Source organism: Cryptomeria japonica, chromosome 5 (genome assembly GCF_030272615.1).
Source record: "Cryptomeria japonica chromosome 5, Sugi_1.0, whole genome shotgun sequence".
NCBI lineage: Eukaryota > Viridiplantae > Streptophyta > Pinopsida > Cupressales > Cupressaceae > Cryptomeria > Cryptomeria japonica.
Genome location: NC_081409.1, coordinates 699,596,040 through 699,616,632, shown reverse-complemented (window position 1 = coordinate 699,616,632; position 20,593 = coordinate 699,596,040). Strand labels below are relative to the sequence as shown.

Genomic DNA, 20,593 nt, shown 5'->3' with positions numbered 1-20,593 from the left:
AATTCAAAAGTTCTGACACTACTTGTTGGCCACACCATTCACATTTTATGTGGACCACCAGGCGCTAATGTACCTAGTGAATAAACCAATCATCCAAGGAAGGGTAAGCCGGTGGCTACTGCTTTTACAAGAATTCACCTTCACCATTGTCGTACGGCCAAGAAAAACCCATGTGATAGCAGATCAGCTATCAAGGATCAGATCAGGAGAACCGGCCAAGGGAGTGAACGAAGATTTCCCAGATGCCCACTTGTTCCAAATTGCAATACTGCCAACCTGGTATGAAAATATAGGGCAGTATCTATCTACTTCCACATTTCCAAGTGAGATGCCTCCAGGGGAACGGAGGAAATTGGCACTAAAGAGCAAAACCTTCCAACTAATTAATGGACTCCTATACAAGATGGGCCCCGACCAAATCCTGAGGAGGTGTGTCATGGAGGAGGAAGTCCGCGATGTACTAAAGGAGGCACACGACGGATTGGCAGGTGGACATATGGGACCAGATGCAACCGCCAGGAAAGTGCTCCTGGCAGGGCTATGGTGGCCAACTCTACACACAGACGCCCAAGAGTGGGTGATTGGATGCCACACCTGTCAACGAGCCGGAAAACCCCTCAAGAGGGACTTCATGCCTCTCTTTCCTTCCCAGCCGCAAGAACTATTCGAACGATGGGGTCTGGACTTTGTGGGACCTTTGAAACCAAGTAGCCTGCACCAATGCAAGTACATTGCGGTAGGCACAGAATACCTCACTAAGTGGGGAGAAGCTAGGGCCTTGCCCGATAACACAGCTTTGAGTACCGCATGGTTCTTGTACGAACAGATTGTCACCAAGTACGGGATACCACTTCGAATCACTAGCGACAAAGGAGTGCACTTCGTCAATCAGGTAATCCGTACCATGATCGTGGAATTTAAAATATTCCATAACCTATCCAGCCCGTACTATCCTCGTGACAATGGCCAGGCAGAGGCAACCAACAAAGTGTTGGTATCAATAATTTACAAGTCATGTGGGGTGGAACAAGAGGACTGGGAGGAAAGACTACCAGCCGTGATATGGGCCTACCGTACAACATACAAAGTCACTACCGGGCATACACCGTTCCAACTCATGTACGGCCAGGAGGCAGTGGTACCAGCCGAGTACACAGTGCCAAGCCTTCGGGTGGCAGTAGAAAATCGATTAGGGGACACCGAAAGCATGAATGCAAGGCTCGATGGGTTGGTAAAGCTGGATGAACAGAGACTGATGGCACAATGGGCGACTGAGGTGGCACAACGTCGGCGGAAGCATTGGCACGACCAGCATCTGCGAAAAGCCAATTTCCGACCAGGACAGTTAGTTTTGAAGTATAACAATCGGAACGAACTTCGACCAGGGAAGTTCAAGGTCCGGTGGCTCGGGCCCTATAAAATCAGAGAGGTCAGCAGTAACAGATCAGTGAAACTAGCAACTCTAGATAACAATCTGATCAGGGACCCCGTGAACGGTTCCAAGTTAAAAATCTACAGGGAAAGAAATAAACCTGTGATTGGGATCAACATGCTAGGATATGCCACGAGAGGACATTGGACCATTGGTCAAGACAAGGAGATCCAGGAAGACCCAGTAGTACAAGAGGAACCCTACAGGAGGGATGACGATTGGGCAAAGCCCTTAACGACCATAGAAGAACGACTTGTACCAAAAAGGGTGGAAGGTGTAGCAGTTCCCAGGATTCACAAACATCTCACGAATGCGTATTTCGGAGACCCAGCTGTGTGGGTACAGGTCTCGAGATATTGGAAAAAACGGGCGCCATACAAAGGAGCTCGGGAAGGGTACGTTGCATATGACATCGACGAAGAAGCAGAAGCTCGGAGGAAAACTTGGAACCCACTTACAGAAGTGGAGCCGAGAGACCTAGAGGACGAACTCAACCTGGAAGAATATGGGGCAACCCTGGGACCATGTTTAAAAATGGTACTGAAGACAGAGGATCTATTTGTCATCATGTCTGGGGCAAGCGAGATGGAGGCTAGACCTAACTCATTTTATCGGGTGATTCCCAACCCGGCTGGACCACCGAAGATCGACGGAGAAAAAGTAAAATGGTACCACCAATATAGGGACCGGTACATTGACGGCCGCTACAAGGGTGTGGGACCCAAGGTAGGAATTCTATTGTAAAACCTAGAATGCAAAGTGAGGAACAAATTCAGTGGAACAGATTTTGACATGAGCTTAGTGCAATCATCTAAGGTGTATTTCATAGATTTTCAATTTACTACCATCTAACATTGACAATTCTTCAATCCAAAGCCTAGGAATTAAAATGTATTTCATAGATTTTAAATTGTCTAGGCTTTTGTCCTATCAAAAGCCTAGACAAAGCGAGTAAGGAAATCGTCTGCCTGTCTCTTTCTATCTTCAATCCATTTCTCCACTTCCGCGAGTGTATCTCTTGCTGCCTCATAATGTGTATGTAGTCCACGATCAACTGTAATAGGGGAAATAAGGGTGGGATTTTCACACCCTATCCCTACAATGTACTCTCTAAGTCTGATATTCTCTTCTTCATACTTCTCTCTCTTCTCTATCTCCCGGTCCAATCTCACACTAATTGCCTTGAGGGTATCACCAACCTCTTGAAATTCTTGCTCTTTTGTAGTACGACCAAGGGCAACTAAAGTAATCTGGAAATCCATGGGAGTAGCAATGTCCTACGTCACATCTCCAATAGGAACAGCCACCTGTGCAATCCGCATTCCTGTCTCATCTCTAGCTATATGTGACAAAATCTCAGCATTCTTAGGTTCTTTCTCTTTGTTGCTCCTAGCTAAGTAGTTGTCTATGTCATCAATTGGTTGCACCTCTACCATCTTCTTACTTTTCTCCATACTCCCCATCAACCAATCAAGAATAGCGGCCATCTCTATACCATCATCGAGACACATTTCTCAATCAAGCTCTCTCAATGCCAAGATAACATCGTCGTCATCATCAAGATTATCCCTAGTCAAATCATATACATTCTTCCCCAAACTAACCTCCAAAAGGACAGTAGGAGATCCCAGCTAATCATCATCTTCATTGGGTGGAGCAGATGTAGCTAGGACATTATCTAGCAATATCGCTGTGTTGGAACATTGCTCAAACTCCTTGTTTTGTTCTGGCACTTCAACTTCCTTGATTGATGAGACACTGAGGGGAGGTGAAGGGATGATAGCAGAGGAATGATAACCTTTTGCTTCTTCTTCTTAACCTCCTCAATCTTCTTCCCCCTAGCCTTGACTTCTCCTGGTGTGTTCTTCCTTCGTTTAGGAGCTTGACTCTCCTCATCTGAATGAATCCTTATGTCGCTAATAGTTCTTTAATCATCTTCAAAAGCAAATTCCTCCTGTTTAATCTTTTTATAAGTGAAGGTAACACCCATGTCAACTAACTTGTTCATCTGACTGTCTACCCATCCTCGGGAGAAACTCAAGACCTCTCTCATCAATACATTCAAATCTAGTACTTCTTGCTTTGACCAATTAGGCAATAGAATCGCCTTATTCATTTCATTCTCATATTGTGGATGCGTATGATCCTTGTCATCCAATATCTGATCAGGAATGAGGAAAATTCCATGCTTCCTCATGAAATCCATAGACATTCTGGACCACATTCTCCTTTTCACTGCTTGCTCGTCCATTAGGTTGGTCCAATAATCTTCTATGTCTACCTTGTGGATGAACTTATCTCCCCTGATCCTTCCACCTTTCTATTGGGATCAAATCTTTCTCTTTTCTAGTATGTTGCAATCGATAGAATGCAAGTTCCTCAATTGTTGTGCTAGCCGCTGCGGCAGATTGGCAAACCTCCACTGTCTTCCCTACTAAAATAGAAAATGTCATGCATGTTCTATGTTTGTCCTTCTGGATAGAATCAAATTCCAAAAGCTTTCTCACCACCTCAAGTAATATCATTCTGTCTGTTGGATACCTAGGAAGCCTATAAGGTTTGAATTGAAATCCATGAATCCTTAGGCATGTTAAAGTGTGAAACTATATGTGCCACAATTCATATTTCTCTATCAGCTCTGTTGCCTCCTTGTACAACCTCCTGTGGATTCCACCTTGCAACATTCACGTTGTGTACATAGTGAATGCATCATTCTCTCTTATAATCTTCAATTCGATACATGTTCAATTGTGGATAGCACTCATAACTTCTGAATTGTCCTTGTCCATTCCTGACTTCACCTCTGCATCAATCCTTTGTAGGTAACAAATCGCGCAAGCAGGTACACCAAATAGGAAGTCATGGCAAATGACCTAGATCTCTCCACATTCCTCAGCTGAAAATCCAGATTGTCACTTGTGATTTTAGACCAATTAATCAACGTTCCTTTCAAACAATCCTGGATGAAATAGAATATCCATCCATCGTATATTGCACCCTTTGGCATCCGCATCACTCGATTTAGTAGGAAACTAAATCACTATATTCATCCTTGAAACCTATGCACATGAGTGTCTTGGGAGCCTTGGAATGATGAGTCCTAGGATCGATCATCCACTCCTTGTTCACTATAGTCTTGCACGCGTCCATCTTCTTCTTATATATTTCTTCATATTCATCCTTGGTTCTATCTTTTATGTCTACTCCACGCGGAATTCCGAACACCTCAGCGATCACATCCTCAGCAAGGTAGGCAATGATGGCACCCTTAGAAGTCTTTACCATTTAGGATCGAGGATCATAACATCGCACACACTCCAGGATTAGCTCGCTACACTGTATGGATTACGGGAATCCAACGGCCTAATAAATGTCACTCTTCATAATGTTTACATAAGCTGGGGAAGGAATCTAGCTTCCAATTCTGAACATCCGCTGCCGCATCTGGTCCATGTTCAAGAAATGCATGTTTGTGTCTGTAATCTCCTTCCATCTAGATGACATCTTGGATTCTAGATAGAATCTCGTCTCAACAATCCTTTGTTGTTCCTTCCGGATGCTAATTCCCAACTTCGACATTACACATGTATGAAGCTGGAAGTTAGCAACTTCGAAAACTATTTCTGATAACAAGCTCTGATTTCCTAATGATTTAGACAATTTTAGGGATGGAAATCAGGAAATTTATCCACATTCTCAATGAATAGAAAGTAAATATGACAAGATTAAGATATGAAACCCTCATGAATTTCATTAAAATCATCAATTTTCAGACTTAAGAAAGTCTGAAGACACCTCCTTATACTTAGAAATTCTATCAAAATTAGAGTGCAAAGGAGTATACCGAATCGGGAATTGAACTAGGAAAGATGTGGAAAATAGCGTTTCACACAAAAGTTGTTTAAGGACACCTTTCCGAGGTCAACAATGGCTGCCAATAAGTCTGAAGACAACCTACAACTCTATAAATTAGTCATTAAAATCATGTTGCAACCGCGTGTTATGCAAAAATTTGATGAAAATAACTTTTCCATGGCAAAAAAACAATCAATTCCGGGCATACATGTACGGCTGGTAAAATAAACTTTTCTAGAGGACAAATCTGAAAATGGTGGTTTCAGACTTACCAACACCTTGCAAAGTGACAAGAAACCCTGAAAAATGATAGAAAAATGACTTAAAAACACCCTCCAAGTGAAATGACCCAGGTAGGTAAGTGGCTGCAAATGATGTTTTTTCTGACGATAGCCTGCAACAATGGTGTCTCAGACCTGCAACAGCACGAAAAGGCTGTGAAAATGTACTGAAAACTCCTCCAAACAGCCTTTAGACAAAATTGCCCTAGGCAAAAATGAGCTGTCAATGAAATATATGTCTGAAAATGGCATGCCCAGCCAACAATGGAGGTAGGAAATCTTCAGCAAAGGTGGAAATATCAGGTCTGAAAATATTAATCAGCAATCTCTCAGCTATGGTGCCACCAATCATGAAGAAATACACCCAAAAATAGAGGTGAATGACCCTCAAAACAAAATCGCCCTCTCCCAAAAATGGTGCCACCTCTAGCAAAAATCGCTAAGCCTGAAAAATGTCTTCAAATGCCCTCCAATGGCTGCCAAGAAAAATCGCCCAATGCTGGAAATGAAGAAAAATAAGCAATGAAAACAATCTTCAGCCCCAAATGTGTCAACTTGACACTTCACCAAATTCGCCAACTCGAGGAAAATTGCCTAAGTCAGCAACACACTTGGCAAATATAATAATATTATAATGTTGGCCTCCCTCTTTTAAACTTGCTTTTGTCTTGAGTTTTCACCACACAAGCAATGTGTGATAAAACATTGTTACTTATACTTGCCCGGAGAAAATCGATTTGCTTCTAGAAGGTAAAATCATTTAATGTTTATTGCAAATCATTTATTAATTGTTTTTTTATTTTTTAAATAATCGTTAACGTTTGTAAAAAAACAATTAAATTTGGGTCAATTTATTTAAAATATTTCAAAATTTAGATCAAAAATGACCTCTAGGGGAAAATCGCCCCATATTGGGATAAAAAATCCCAATGAAAAATTATTAAAATCATTAAAAATGCCATTCAGGGGAAATTCGACCCCTATTAGGATAAAAATCCTAACAAAATTTCATCATGATTGCACAAAATCGCCTCCAGGGGAAAATCAATCCTAGTCTGGAGTGAAAATTTCAACTCAAACTTGCCACTTAGCACAAAAAATCTTCTTGGGGAAAAATCGACCCTTGTCTAGACAATTATCCGGACCCAAAATCATTAAAATCATCATTTGTGGAAATTCGCCTAAGGTCTGGAATCACTATCAAGATAAAAGTCCTCAAAATCTCATCATAAAAGTCCTGGTGGAAAATCGATAGGCATCAAGAATTATCATTTTAGTCTTCATTAAAGTCATTCGCAATCCTGATGGAAAATCGTGGTTTGTCAAGAAGAATTCCCACACAGCCAAATTTTGAGCATCTTGGTGGAAAATCGACCTGTCTAGATAATGAGTGAGGGAAAAATTGGGTCCATCTGGAATCCAATTGAAATTCACCACCACTCAGGATTTTGAGTGGGGGGAAATCATGGGTGTCATTGGAAATGTGGGGGGGAAAGCACCTCCCATCTGGAATTTTAACATTTTAACACTTAGAACATGGATTTTTATCCGGCATTTAACAATTTAACCACTCAAAATCGTTTGGACAATTTTCAATAAAACGCATCGGAACTTAGGCAAATTTGCCAAAATTTGAATGAAAAAAAAGGAAACCTATCGGGATAAAGCGCAAAATCAACTTGAAAAACTTTGAGCGAGAAAACAACTCCTAAAGGTCCTAAAATACCACCTTAGCACTTAAAATCACCGATGATGATGTTCAAAAACATGTTAACGCTCAAAAGGTCTACACTTGGACAAAATTAGGATCATTTAAAATCTCAATTTTACACACTTGATCCTATGACTTCAAAAAACCCTAAACAACAAAATAGGCATGTTCAAAAATTTGAGACTTGAGCACGGGAACTCAAAATTGACCACTATGCTGCCAAAACCCTAAACTAAGCAGTCGAGGCAGAAAAGAGGGGGTTCCCCATTTTGCAATGGGGCAATGTGTGAAAAGGTCACAACACGAAGGTATGCATCCCAGAACAATAAAAGCATGTGCATAAGCAATACATCTATCAAAAACTCAAAGTTTTAATCAGATTTATTTTCATTTTCTACTTTTTAGATAGGGGTGTAAACCATGCTCTTGTGACTTTTTATTGGCAATCTCATGAAAATTCTACACATGTTCAAACCCTACTTCCAAGTCATTAACCAATAGGCTTACAAGCTTTCAAGGTCCAAGTTTTCATGATTTCACTAGCTTGTCGGTTCGGGTTTGGACAGTAGTTCGGGTTCGAAGAACTTGTATGCCAGTATGGCAAAATTTTGAAAAGGGGATTGGGTTCGTTAGTAAAAAAATCTTGTAAATTATATATATATATATATATATTTTAATATTTGTTCAACCTATAAGCATGAATTAAGATTAGCATGTCACATAGCATCATATAAACAACAAAACAAACATAAACTTGTATTCATAGCATCATGATCATACCATAATAGCATCATATACATCAAGTTTAATATCAAAACTACAAAATATTCAAGTATCCCTATCTCAATAGTAGGTTTCAATTGGGTATATCTCATATCTTGCCCTGTAGCTCGCGCTCAGAGACTGGGCTCCTTGTTTTGTAGAACAACAATTGCTCAGATTTGCTCTTGTTCTAGCCAAACATGTTCTGCAATCTTGTACTGATATATCTCTCCAATACTGAACTAAACCATATAATGTTCCACTAGCATTATATTTGGTTGTTCTAGCAGCAAAACGCTTATTTGCAAGGATGTAAGCTCTCTCAAACAGATTTGACAGAAGGTTGTTGGTTGTGTTCTCGAAAGCATCTCTACTTTTAGTAATATCCATCGTGTTTACCAAGAGAATTCTTTTAGTATCTAGTCTTGAAATGAAATTAGAATTGTGATAGTGCATGAAACAGCCATCCAACCATATTTTCCTACCTATGTCGTTGGGGCAAAGGTCGTGAAGGGTTTTATTTGAGTATCTATCTGCTGATATAGTTCCAATGCACTGGAGCAGACCGTAGGCCTTACTGCGAGATTGGCCATGGGAAGAAGTGTTAAACCCTGGATTTTTAGGTGCATTAAGATACAGATCGTTCATAACTAGGTTTAAGTTTGTGGAATAGGTTTTGCCATTGGTAAAAGTTGAGGAATTATTGCATGTGTGCCATACGTAGATACACATGACTGATGGAAAATTTTGTACAAACAACAAAAAGAGGACGAACCACCTAGGCGAAATTGAAAAAAAAATTAAATTTGGCATAAAAAATCACTTTTTGGGCCTCCTAGACACCCAGGTTCGCTTTGGATTCTCTGTGGTTCTCTTTGGTTCAACCCAGGACGAACCACCTCTGGGTTTTAAGAACCCTGGTCGAACCCAGTCGAACCAAGCCCAAAACCACGAACCAGTTCAAACCAGAACCCGAACCAGGGAGGTCCAGAGGAGAACCCGATAACTCAGTGATTTCATTTTAAGTACTTCTTGCATCTTACATTGACATGTTTCCAAGTCACCCTAGCATCCTTTCACCCTTGTAACTTAAGGTGTTTTACTTTTAGGAGGTAAATGTGAGGAGCTAGAGCCGAAGGAATTTCAAGACAAACACAAATGAAGTATGACTACAAGGGAGTCCTTCCGGAATCAAGGATTGTCTCAAAGTGGAAGAAGATTGCAGACACCAACCTTGGACATGTCAACATGGATGAATTCAAGGAGTGAATGTATGGGTAAGGAATGGAATTGTGCAAGCCATTTGTTTCCCCCTGCAATCCAATGCACCGAGTTGATGGTGGAATGTGCGAAGCATTATAAACCTACGAAAAGAAAAGTGATAGGACCTGATGATAGAGTGTTGACTTATCTTTCGAATGAGTCTATTGGAGAGACATTTCATATTCCAAGGTACAATTCTATAGTCTACAAAACCAAGGAGGAAACATTGGCGATGTAACACAACATATCAAAGTATTGTTCGAAGATCATCAACAACTCAATGATATTAAAACCAAGGCGACATCATTCCAAATTGCCAAAGAAGCTTGTTAGAACCGACTTCAAAGAGGAATAAGGAGATCTTGTCATCTTGTTGAATCGAGTGATGGGATGCCCTCAAGCTTCCAACTTTGAGTCGTGGATGTTCTACTTTATTGAGGAGATAGTGACTAGAGTGAAAATGATCATCTGGGCTAAGATAAGCAGTAACAATCTTGATGAACAATTAAGGAACTTGGAGCATTCACAAACACTCTACATGAATTCATACATGGTCTACATGTTGGCAAGAACTTATAGATATAAAGGATTGACATGTAGAGGACCCGTTGGGAATGGAGAAAGACAATTCAAGGTGTACAAATGCTATCTTCAATTGCACCTTCACAAAGCAACTAATTTTAGGAGAGTGAATGATGCCTTCTCCATGTATATTGTTTGAACTTTACAAGGAGGCACTCATAAGAGGTTACCAAAAGAAGCTAAGGAGCTTGTTAAGAGGTATGGTTCATGGTTTATCCAATTTCCCAAGTTCACCTACATTAGGATGCAAGGATTCTCATCTTCTCCTTACTAGCTTCTGAGATATCCCACCAACAAGATGATATTGCTAGAAGTAACAAGGCAATTATCCATGCATGACAAGATCTAAAAGAAACAGAGATGGGCGATTCAACAAGTTAATAGGTTGAAAGAAAGAAACATCCGTAAGATGTCAATGATGGAATGATATCGACACTACAAGGATTTCACGAGAATGAACAGATGAATGAAGAAGCAAGTGAGGATGTTGAACAATGACGGCTCCTAAATGGTTAAGAAATAGAATGAAGGTTGTAGTAGAGAGCAATCCAGACAATGACATGGAGGAGTTCCTAAATAGAATAAATAAGGCAGTGGAGAAGAAGCTAGCAAAGAGGTACTCCAAGATCGCAAAGAATAGTTCAAGATCCCACACGGTGCAAGTGGCAATCCCAAAGGTTGATATGACAAAAGATGACATCACTCCAAGAGAGTATGAGATTATGACTCTTGATTTGGGACCAGCTACGCAAAAACAAGTGATCGAGGAATTTGACGAGTCCTTGAATGTGATTAAAGAAAGATGGAGGAAAGCAACAGAAAAGAAAAATCAACTCAAAATGAAGAACCAACGATTGAAAGATTACATAAAACTTTTGATGAATCCAATTCAGCAAGCCTAAGGAACATTTGTCCCTCCTGCAGCACTTTTGAGAGAATCAATTGATGATTTGGAAGGGATGAAATCTACAGCACAAGTAGCAAAGAATTGGATTGGAAAGGCATTTGATAGAGAATGTATTCATTGAGGGGTTGGTACAAGCATATGGAAGAGTTACATTCATTTAGGACAGGATTCAGGCACTTGTTCATGATTTTCATGAATGGTGTTCATGATCAAGGACTGAAATGGGAAGAGACATTTGCCACATGTACAGCTGATTTGGCAATCATGGAGTACAAGGTGAAAGCTGCACCAAGTGCACCATTGGAGGAGCTCAACATCATCATGTCCAGATTCATTGCATATGCTACCAAGGAAAAGGATAAGGGACACATCCTCCTAGATGATAGTTTGTTATAGTTTTAGGCGGCATGGAATTTTCCTATTTGTCCTTGCTCCTCACATTTTGTGCCAAGGAGGATCTTATTTTCTATTGGTTCACATTTAATAATGGTTAGAAGATTAGGTAGTTTGTTGTAACTAACCCTAATTAGTGTTGCTTTGAATTATCTTGACCATTGATTTAAAACAATCATGGCCCTTTATTTTTAATAAGATCACTATATGGATTGCTCATTTCATTTGTAGCAAGAGACTTTTTGTGAAATTGTTACTGCCAAAATAAATACAAACTCATTGAAGCTTGGTGAGCCTGTGTTGTTTTGGATGTTAATATGGTTTCCTATTTCTCAAGTTGAATTAAGAGTTATTTACATCAAGTTGCTTAATTGAATGGGAGATATTGTTGTTGACTCATGGTGAAACCTACATGTTCATACCATTTGGAATTTGTTGATTGCAAGTTGCAATGCATGGTTACACTGAACTCCATCAAAGCTTAACTTCAATTGCTTTATGCTCATTGATTCGCATTGTCTATTTTTAATGTGTGTGGGCGATTTGAATATCATTTACATTTCCTTAGAAGATTGGATCATCTTTGTGTAGTTGTTTCTCATGGCAAAGCAAAGCTTGATTTGGTTTCACCAAGTCATCAATAGTTCCTTGCATTAGTAGAGATAGATTAGACTCCTAAATTTATCCCTTCTGCATTTTATTTCAAAGAACATTCATAGATTTAGTTGGAAGAGCCTTATTGCAAAATCATAAGCTATTTTGAGGAGCACGAATTGATAAAATCCTAGAACGATTGTTTAAGTGCCTTTGTCTTAACCAGCAATTTCACATAATACACTAAGTCTATCCATAATATAATGTCGATTGTTCACATTGTAAACCTTGGGGTCACCTTGTTTGATCACAAAGCTTAGCCAACGAGATATTCTTGTTCAAGAGAGGATAGAATACTTAGTATTTTATTCTGTGCTCAAGGAGTCATTAAAAATACATCAAGGATTCAAGAGTACCAACTGCATATTTCTTTTGATAACTATCCCTTTTCTTTTCTTAGTAGAAATCTACTTGTGTTGATATTCTAACAAGTCGTAATTTGCAATGGCATTGATCAAACTTGGTCATAAAATTTTATTAACGTATTTCTTGCTTTCCTTCTCCATATCATCCTTCTATGCTATAGCTTTGAATTCTCAAGTGTAAACAGCATTCTCTTGTTCCTTTTTAGAATTTTATTGAGTGGAATAATTAATATCTTACAGACAATAGATATTGAGTGTTAAGCTACGGTATCAATGTTGATGATTCTTCTTATGTACTGATATGTGAATGGCATATCTTTAAGCAGACGGCATCTACTGATAGTTGCCTTCATTTCCTGCAGTACATGCTCATGGACTCTTTAGATTTGACATAGATTTTGACCTCTATTTATAAATGTTCCACGCAGATCTTATTGATCTGTCTTCATTTTTGCATTGGAAAGTAAATCGTCCTTCGCCATATATTAAATTATCAAAGTTAGAATATAAACTTTCTAACTTCCTGACAATTTATGCCAAATTGAAGCAGCAGAGCCACACCTAGCAATTTGATGCTATCCGGACAGTCACTCATTTCAAGTTCATACTCTTCACTATTGAAAGCATAAAACTAAGTCTGGGTTATGTGAAAATGATAGGCATATAAATCACTTTCAGTTGAATTAAAACTCCTACGATAAATGCCATGTATTAAAATCATGGACTATGCCTCCCAAAGAATATTTGTATATCAAACTTTTTAAGAGTCACATGCTGCAGCCTCGTTAACTACTTAATTTCTTTTCTAACAAGCAAAGAAACAAATAGAAAGGTTTTATCTAAGGGGTTGATCTTAATTGGTTACAACATCGGGTACTCATTGTCGGTGTTGGAAATAAGCCACACCCGGACCGACGATGAATTGGTCCAAGAGGGGCCAGTAGCTCAGTGGTAGAGCACTCCAGCAGCATATGGAAGGTCCTAGATTCGAGTCCTAGCTGGTCCATGTCTTAACATGGTATCAGAGCTGGAACAAAACCCAGGAAAGGCCTGATACAGTAACAACATGCTGTACCTTGCTATGATCATTTCCAAAGTCATTATGATTATTGTCTGGTTATGATTAATTCGCTGTATCTTCAAGATTCGATGAGAATGTGATTTGTCATTGTATCATGTGCGATCAGTTTCAGTTTACGGCTTCATTGAACTCAGACCTGTTTCAGAACCATGTACCAGATTCAGATTTCCTTTTGCAACATTAACAATTTTATTCTGAGTAATGCTTTGTGTCTGACCATTCTGCATAGCATTGGTGGCAGTATGGATTACGTGTTGTATATTATAAAGTGGCATTGGTTGAAGTTGGTTGTAATCTCTAACCATCTAATCAAACTGACTTTTGTTTGTCTATATTAAGTTAAGATAACTCTTGAAGAGCAGTTCAAATTTGGTTTTTATCAGTTCTATACAGCAGTCGATCATCATCAAAATATCATGGCTATAAAAACCCTGCAGATCAGATTACTTACATATATCGTGGGATATTGAACTACATACAACTGACGCAGTCACAATACACACACAGCAGTCAGTAATTATTAGTGAATTCAAAGGGAAAGCATACAGCAAGTGTGCGAGTACATTACATAGCGGAGAATATAATCAAGTGTGCGTGCATTATATACAGCAGTGTGGATATAAACAATCTCTGTGCAGTTAGTGATCATAACTAAGAGTGCGTGGATAATCTCTGTGGAGTTTATGCTATAAGCTATTATATGTATATGCTGTGCAATTAATATATTGTGTGCAATATATATCCTGTGTGATATATACATATATGCTGTCATATATATCTATATATATATATATCAACTGTGAAGCTTTATCTGTGAGAAATTAACAAGTCTGAATATAGGAGATATATATTTAGATATAATTTTGATTTAGAGCAGAGATATCAGAAATATAGTTCTATACTTCTGTAAATTAAAATCTGATTAATTACAATTGTTCTAAAAGAAGTATATCCACAAAATGATATCATGACCGAAACAGCATGAAGGAACACATATTATCACCATAACCCTATGGATGGTGCCAAATGCTTTTCGTTGGGATTAATATCAATCAATGATAAAACAATAATCACAGCCATTTATTAAGACCAATGGATGATCAAAAGTCGAAATTATACATAGTCCGATGGTCGGAAAAGTATTCTCCACGGCAACCTTGATTACAAACATGAAGGATGGGTAAGCAAATAGCAAGATAGCCAACATGAATCCCATCAGCCATTACAGGGTGCTGACTATTACAACACCGAACGGATATGACACCAATTAGTCTGCGATGGGCTTTAAGCTTGACATGACGTGAGTATAATGTATTGGCATCTGTCAACCAGATTTCGCAGTGTATGTATTGGCTTTGGTTTGGCACATTGTGTGTTCTTTGATGACTATTTGGATGAAATCGTGGTGCCCATTATAGCTATCTACAATCTCTTCGCCAATCATAGTTTGTTCCTAGATATGCTTTCAAACTGAAGATTTCCAGCCAGTTGATTGTGGCATATTAGTATTGGTATAATTCTCAGATATATATTGCTGAGTGTTGTGTGAAGTCATTATCACAATGTACAGATCTGTTCGAACAGAGCAAGCATAATGGGATCAAATTCCTTCATGTAAAGGAGAGAAGAGCCCTCGCGAAGTCCATGATCTGGAACATTTCCAAAACACATTATTCTGATTGTTGGGGACACTTCTTCAAAAGAGGGAGCCTGACAATCCATTAGAGGCAACCTTAGACGAAGAGGTTAGGAGGTTGATGTTAGAATTTGAGCTTTAAAGGGAGTAGCTAGAGGATCTGCTTTATTTGATTTCCAAGGATCTTGATCATATTGATTTAGAGGGAGTAGACCATGTCGAGATGGTTTCTCTAGTGATTAGGAAATTGTAGCAGTTAGAGGAATCTATGATTCATGAGATAGAGTTCCATGTGTTATCCCTGGATAGATGGATACTTGGTGGGCTTGGGAGTCACCAAGGGTGATGCAAACCTTCGAGACAAGCTTGGAGATATGGAAAAATGAAGCTCTAATTGAGAGGGAGGCTCAACATTTCACTTTGAGATAATACATTTCTCTTTGAGATAATACATTTCTCTTTGAGAGAGACTTGAGGTGAAAGTCTTTTTCTCCACCCTCTGATATGCTTCATGGTGGATGTCATGTGTGTGACTCCATGACTTCATTGGTCCAATGTTTGTTGAGCCCCTGTGATCATTATTGAAAGGTGACGATCTCACAATGATGAACACTTGTACTTTTGATCATTATTGTAAGGTGACGATCTTGCAATATTGATTGACCATACCATCATGATGGATATCATGCCACGTGATATTTGTGGATAAGCCATGATGGTTGATATTACATAAAGAGATATTCATGGTGGATATTATGTGACGTAATATCCATGGACAAGCCATGAAGTAATATCCTTAAATGCCATAATGGTGGATATCATGAGACCTGATATTTGTGGACAAGCCATAATGGTGGATATTACATTATGTGGTTATGGTGGATATCATGTGACGTGATATCCGTGGATATGCCATAACCTTTGATACCACGGTGAGGTGATATCTTTCTCTCACACAATAAACGAAGCTATTGTGTTTACTATAAGATGTTATTACTTATTGAAGGATAGTAGGATTCCTCCCTAGCTAAGAGGGAGTGTTGATTTTATTGTAGCTATGGTCGGAATCCACATGCCTGCATAAATAACACAAAGCTTGTGATTACATTGATAATATAATTATTATATTAATAGTTGAGAGATAATATATTTATATTATGTTATAATACAATTATATTATAATTATTATATTATTAATTGTGATAATAATAAATATAGTTATAATTATTAATATTATATTAATATTTAATTATTTAATATTATAATAAAGTATGGTGTCCCTTGGTGGAAGGGAACCTCTTGCAAATATTTTATGAGATGTGTGATCTCATTGATGTGAGGAGAAAATAATAATAATAAAAAAAAAAGACAAACAATACCTAGAACTTTAACATGGTACCAAAGCCAGGTCCAGGCTAGGAGCCCCAAGCACACGAGAGGTGTGGCTTAAGGGGGGGTGTTGGTGTTGGAAATAAGCCACACCCGGACCGACGATGGATTGGTCCAAGAGGGGCCAGTAGCTCAGTGGTAGAGCACTCCAGCAGCGTATGGAAGGTCCTAGGTTCAAGTCCTAGCTGGTCCATGTCTCAACACTCATTGTGGAGAACCAAGTTCAAATCCCCATATGGACATCTAATGTGGAATTCTAAGTGGTGACTGGTGATCTTTCATAGTTGGCTTCTAACATGGATGCAATTTCTAAATAAAGTAGATCTAAGATTTCTATGCAGCAACTCTTTGTCTTCCATACATGATTTTTAGTGTGTGTTTTTGTAAGGAGCTTGTCTTAGTCTCTAATATGTACTCACAAGAGCTTGTACTGGTCTTGCATAGATGCTTGTATGAGCAGCATATGTGCAAATGATATTCAAGAGAAAGAAAAATGGAAAGGTTTTAAAGGAAGGTAATCTGATCAATAAGCATAGTAAGGTTCTTTATATCATATAGCAAGTCAAAAAGTTAAAACTTAATGTTGTGTATCTTATGTATCAGTTAAGCCAAGTGTTACTGCTTAAGAATTCTTCTGGCAATCTTTATATATAGATCTAAGAAGATATGCAATGGAATAAGTGTGGTTTAAAGAGTTTATGTTCCAAAAACATACCAGGTTAGTGCATAGTTCAGATGATCTTGTGGCATAACCGAGTAACGAACAAATGTACTTGCATCCTTAGGAATGGGATATGGATTGCTAGCATCAACTGTTTCCTCAATTTCTTCTACATAAAATGTATTCTCAGGAAGTCCAACTGCCCGGGCAATAGCTGGCACATCCACATAAAACCACTGACCAGATTCAGGATCATTTGGTGGCACAAAAATACTTGGGTTTTCACTTCCTCGTATCACACCAATCACTTTTACCTCATCATGATCGGTGTCCATATCCTAATTGGAAAAAAAATCACAAATAGTTAGGAATCAAAATCATGGCAACAAGCAAAAGCTCTGTACCCTTACATAATCTAACCTGTAATTCTGTAAAGAGGAAAAGATTACTTCATATATTCACATGGATAAAGGGGAATAAAAGAGTACAGAAAAAATTAATACTTCAATTTTAAAACTCCTTCTATAAGTGAAAACAAAATAGTATGCCAATTATTTTCTAAATAAACATGTACAGAACAGAAAATCTCTCCCAAAACACTGACATACAAGGAGCAGACCTTCACGATAGCAGGTTGTTTAAACCAGAATTTCCACCAAGAATCTCCTTTAGCTTTTCCTTTTTCAGTTGAAGTTGTGTTTGAGAGTGGTGTGGCATCTTTTGGGCTTTGAGAAGATTTGTCTCTCCAACTACGTGGGACCCATCCTCGATTAACTAGTAAAGGTAACTGCACACTAGCATAGATCTTTTTTGTAACTCAGTCCTTGATATTCAAATTGCATTATAATGCTATAAGAGATAAGATTATTGCAATCACGCTTATACGGACAAAAGACAACAATACAATCACATTCACAAAATGGAGAAGTGCACAAAAATAGAGTAGAACGTTTAGCCTTAGGAAATGAAAAAAATTGGTAGATAAAGTCATGCGACAGGGAAAAGATCTATAGAGTACAAAGGCCAAAATATTCATTATAACTATGTTATTTAAACCAAGAACCACTGACAAAATAGTAAATAATGAAACTATCTTGAACCCTAAAAAAAGTTGACAAATATGAGGATAATCTGTGTGAGATATTTTATAGGAAAGATGCATCATAAGGATGGGACAAAAGGTAGAAACAACAAAACACCTTATTGATCAGAACTAAGAGATCATTTCCTATTGCCATTACGTAAAATACCAAAAAGAGAATTGCAATCACAATCTGCCCTTTGTTTTTATAGAAAAGAAATTAAATTTTAACTGTTCTCAATGCCGCCATATAAAACTTACATGTTCCTGATTCATTTCCATATTGTTTCTAAATTATAAGAACTGTGATACTCATAATTGCCAAATAATACAATATTTAAATACCTCATATTCATAATTTGCAAAATTGAAAATACTCACCTCAAAATGCCATTATACACTGAAAATTCAAATTATAATTGATATTTAATATTCATATTCTTCTTCATCAAAAGAATCAAGGTCAACATCAACATTTGGTTCAACTTCATTTTGCAAACATTTGACAAAATGCCGAATCATTAACAATACAAGCAAATTGATTTCACAAAACATAACAAACAGCTGCTACATACATAATGTAAATTAATTGAAATCAATTTCATTAATGTTCATATAAAGTTTACTAACCCTGTGTTCATAGGTACAGCTCACAAATGCAACTGATATGATATTTCATTGCTTGTTTGCTGGCATATTATGATATAAAATGCTGTTACGAAGTTGTAATATAGTTGGGACTAGATAGATGAGGGAAACAGCATACCCAAAATGATGAAGAGTGAAAATGAGTCTATAATGTATCAAACTACGCTTGGGTATGGGTACTCCCTAGATGCTTAGGTTCGTTGTGGATCCTTTACAAAAGGACCCACAGTGAACCCAGGTGCCCAGGCCATACCCAAAGTCGTACTCGAACCATACCCATACCCATGTCGTACACATACCACCACGCAGGCTTTACCAGCAATACCCGATAACATAGCTTCAAACTTCGTGGGAATTTGATCAAAAGGTAGATGTCATTAATGTGTTGTGTGAAACAAGTCAAAAACACATAAAAAAATTTGAAATGGCAACCTAGAGCTGATATGGAAATCATTAGCATCAAGAACTCAACTACCTCATTAATGCTGGTATGGTATTCTTCATCATCTACTGTTGATTTTGAAGATGGTTCTCTAAGTGGGAAAGACCAATCTATGAGTTGCAAAATTCAATTAGGCATTTATAGCATTTCTAAGAAGATCTGATAAGTGAGTGGAACCACCTAGAAAAAATGTGGATGGTCAACAAGGAACTAGAGGTGAGAAAGCAAAATGTGGGTTTTCCTTGCAAAACAAGATATTGAAATTGAACTATTGAAATGAAGTCCGGAATCATCTTAAAATCCCATAAAATGGGTGAAAGGAGTGGATAAAAACCATGGGAGAAAATGCAAGAATACTATGCAGAACTGGACGTCAAGACAAGATGTCCAAGTGGGAAATTGGACATTTGATAGTATAATGTCCTCTTTTGTAAATGCCCTAGTTTTTGCCATAAAATCACAATGTCCAAGTAAAACAAGAAGAGGAATAGAGGAACATTAACTTAATCATATGATATACCTAATTTATTGATGGAATTCAACCATAGGGAAGCTAGAGTAAGGTGACTCGATAGGGTGTCTTAGAAATCCTCTACCCTAGGCCCAAGAGCAGATATACCATCCCTCTTGGCCCCCTATGGCCCATGCCATCCATATGAGGTGGTGTACCTAGTGAGGTGTCCTATGCCCGGTCCCCCTCATCTTGCCATCCATTTCCTAGTTCCTATGATTGAACTCTTTGGTGTGTTAATTCACCATGATAGAGGGACGCGGTGTATTCACAATAGGGTGCCCCAAAAGCCCATCTCTTCTAAGCCCAAAGGCAATACCCCCTTAGCCTCATGGGTCCTGTTGTAACGTTTTCACACATCGCTCCATTGCAAATGGGGACCCCCACTTTTTGCTTGATAGCATCGTTGTTTTAGCTTAGTCATCTAGTTTGGCAATAATTTTGGTGTTTTTAACCTTTTTCTTGTGAGAAGATGCAGTGCCTTGATTGTCAAAGAGTGGTTGAGTCAAGGAGTCATGTTCTAAGTCTGGAGTCCATGGTGGAGCGATAGGACTGAGTTTTAGAGTCGAGATAGTGAAAAGTGTAAAATGTTGTTGTCAAGTTAGGAAAGTTTTCAACAATGTCAATGTTGCAAGGTTGTCAAGGAATGAACTAAATGAAGTCCAAATCATATAGAGCTTAAGTGGAGCAATCAATCAAGGAATGTGAAGTATTCCTAAAGGTGGATTTCATGAAAAATAAGTGAGCATGAAAGATGATTGAAGGATATAAGTAAAGTATGGGTTAGTTTTCGAAAATCCAACGATAAGATCCTCACCAAAGGCAAAATTGACATCATGATGAGACGAAGTGTGGATGAAACTGAAAATTCCATGAAGTGGAGAAATCCATGACCTCAAATCGACGATTGGGTGAAATCCACAACTTTGAGGTGAGGTG

The 20,593-nt window shown here is 38.3% G+C and overlaps 1 protein-coding gene across 2 annotated transcripts in view; it reads right to left on the bottom strand.

Annotated features, from left to right (window-relative positions):
• LOC131070659 (surfeit locus protein 1) overlaps positions 1-20,593 on the bottom strand; it is a 142,743-nt gene that overhangs the window by 34,830 nt on the left and 87,320 nt on the right. For both annotated transcript variants that reach the window (XM_058006244.2, XM_058006245.2), the window contains exons 4-5: positions 17,592-17,766; positions 17,027-17,310 (exon numbers count right to left, since the gene is read on the bottom strand). In XM_058006244.2, the coding sequence (XP_057862227.2) occupies positions 17,027-17,310; positions 17,592-17,766 (459 nt within the window). The remainder of the gene's footprint in view (positions 1-17,026; positions 17,311-17,591; positions 17,767-20,593) is intronic.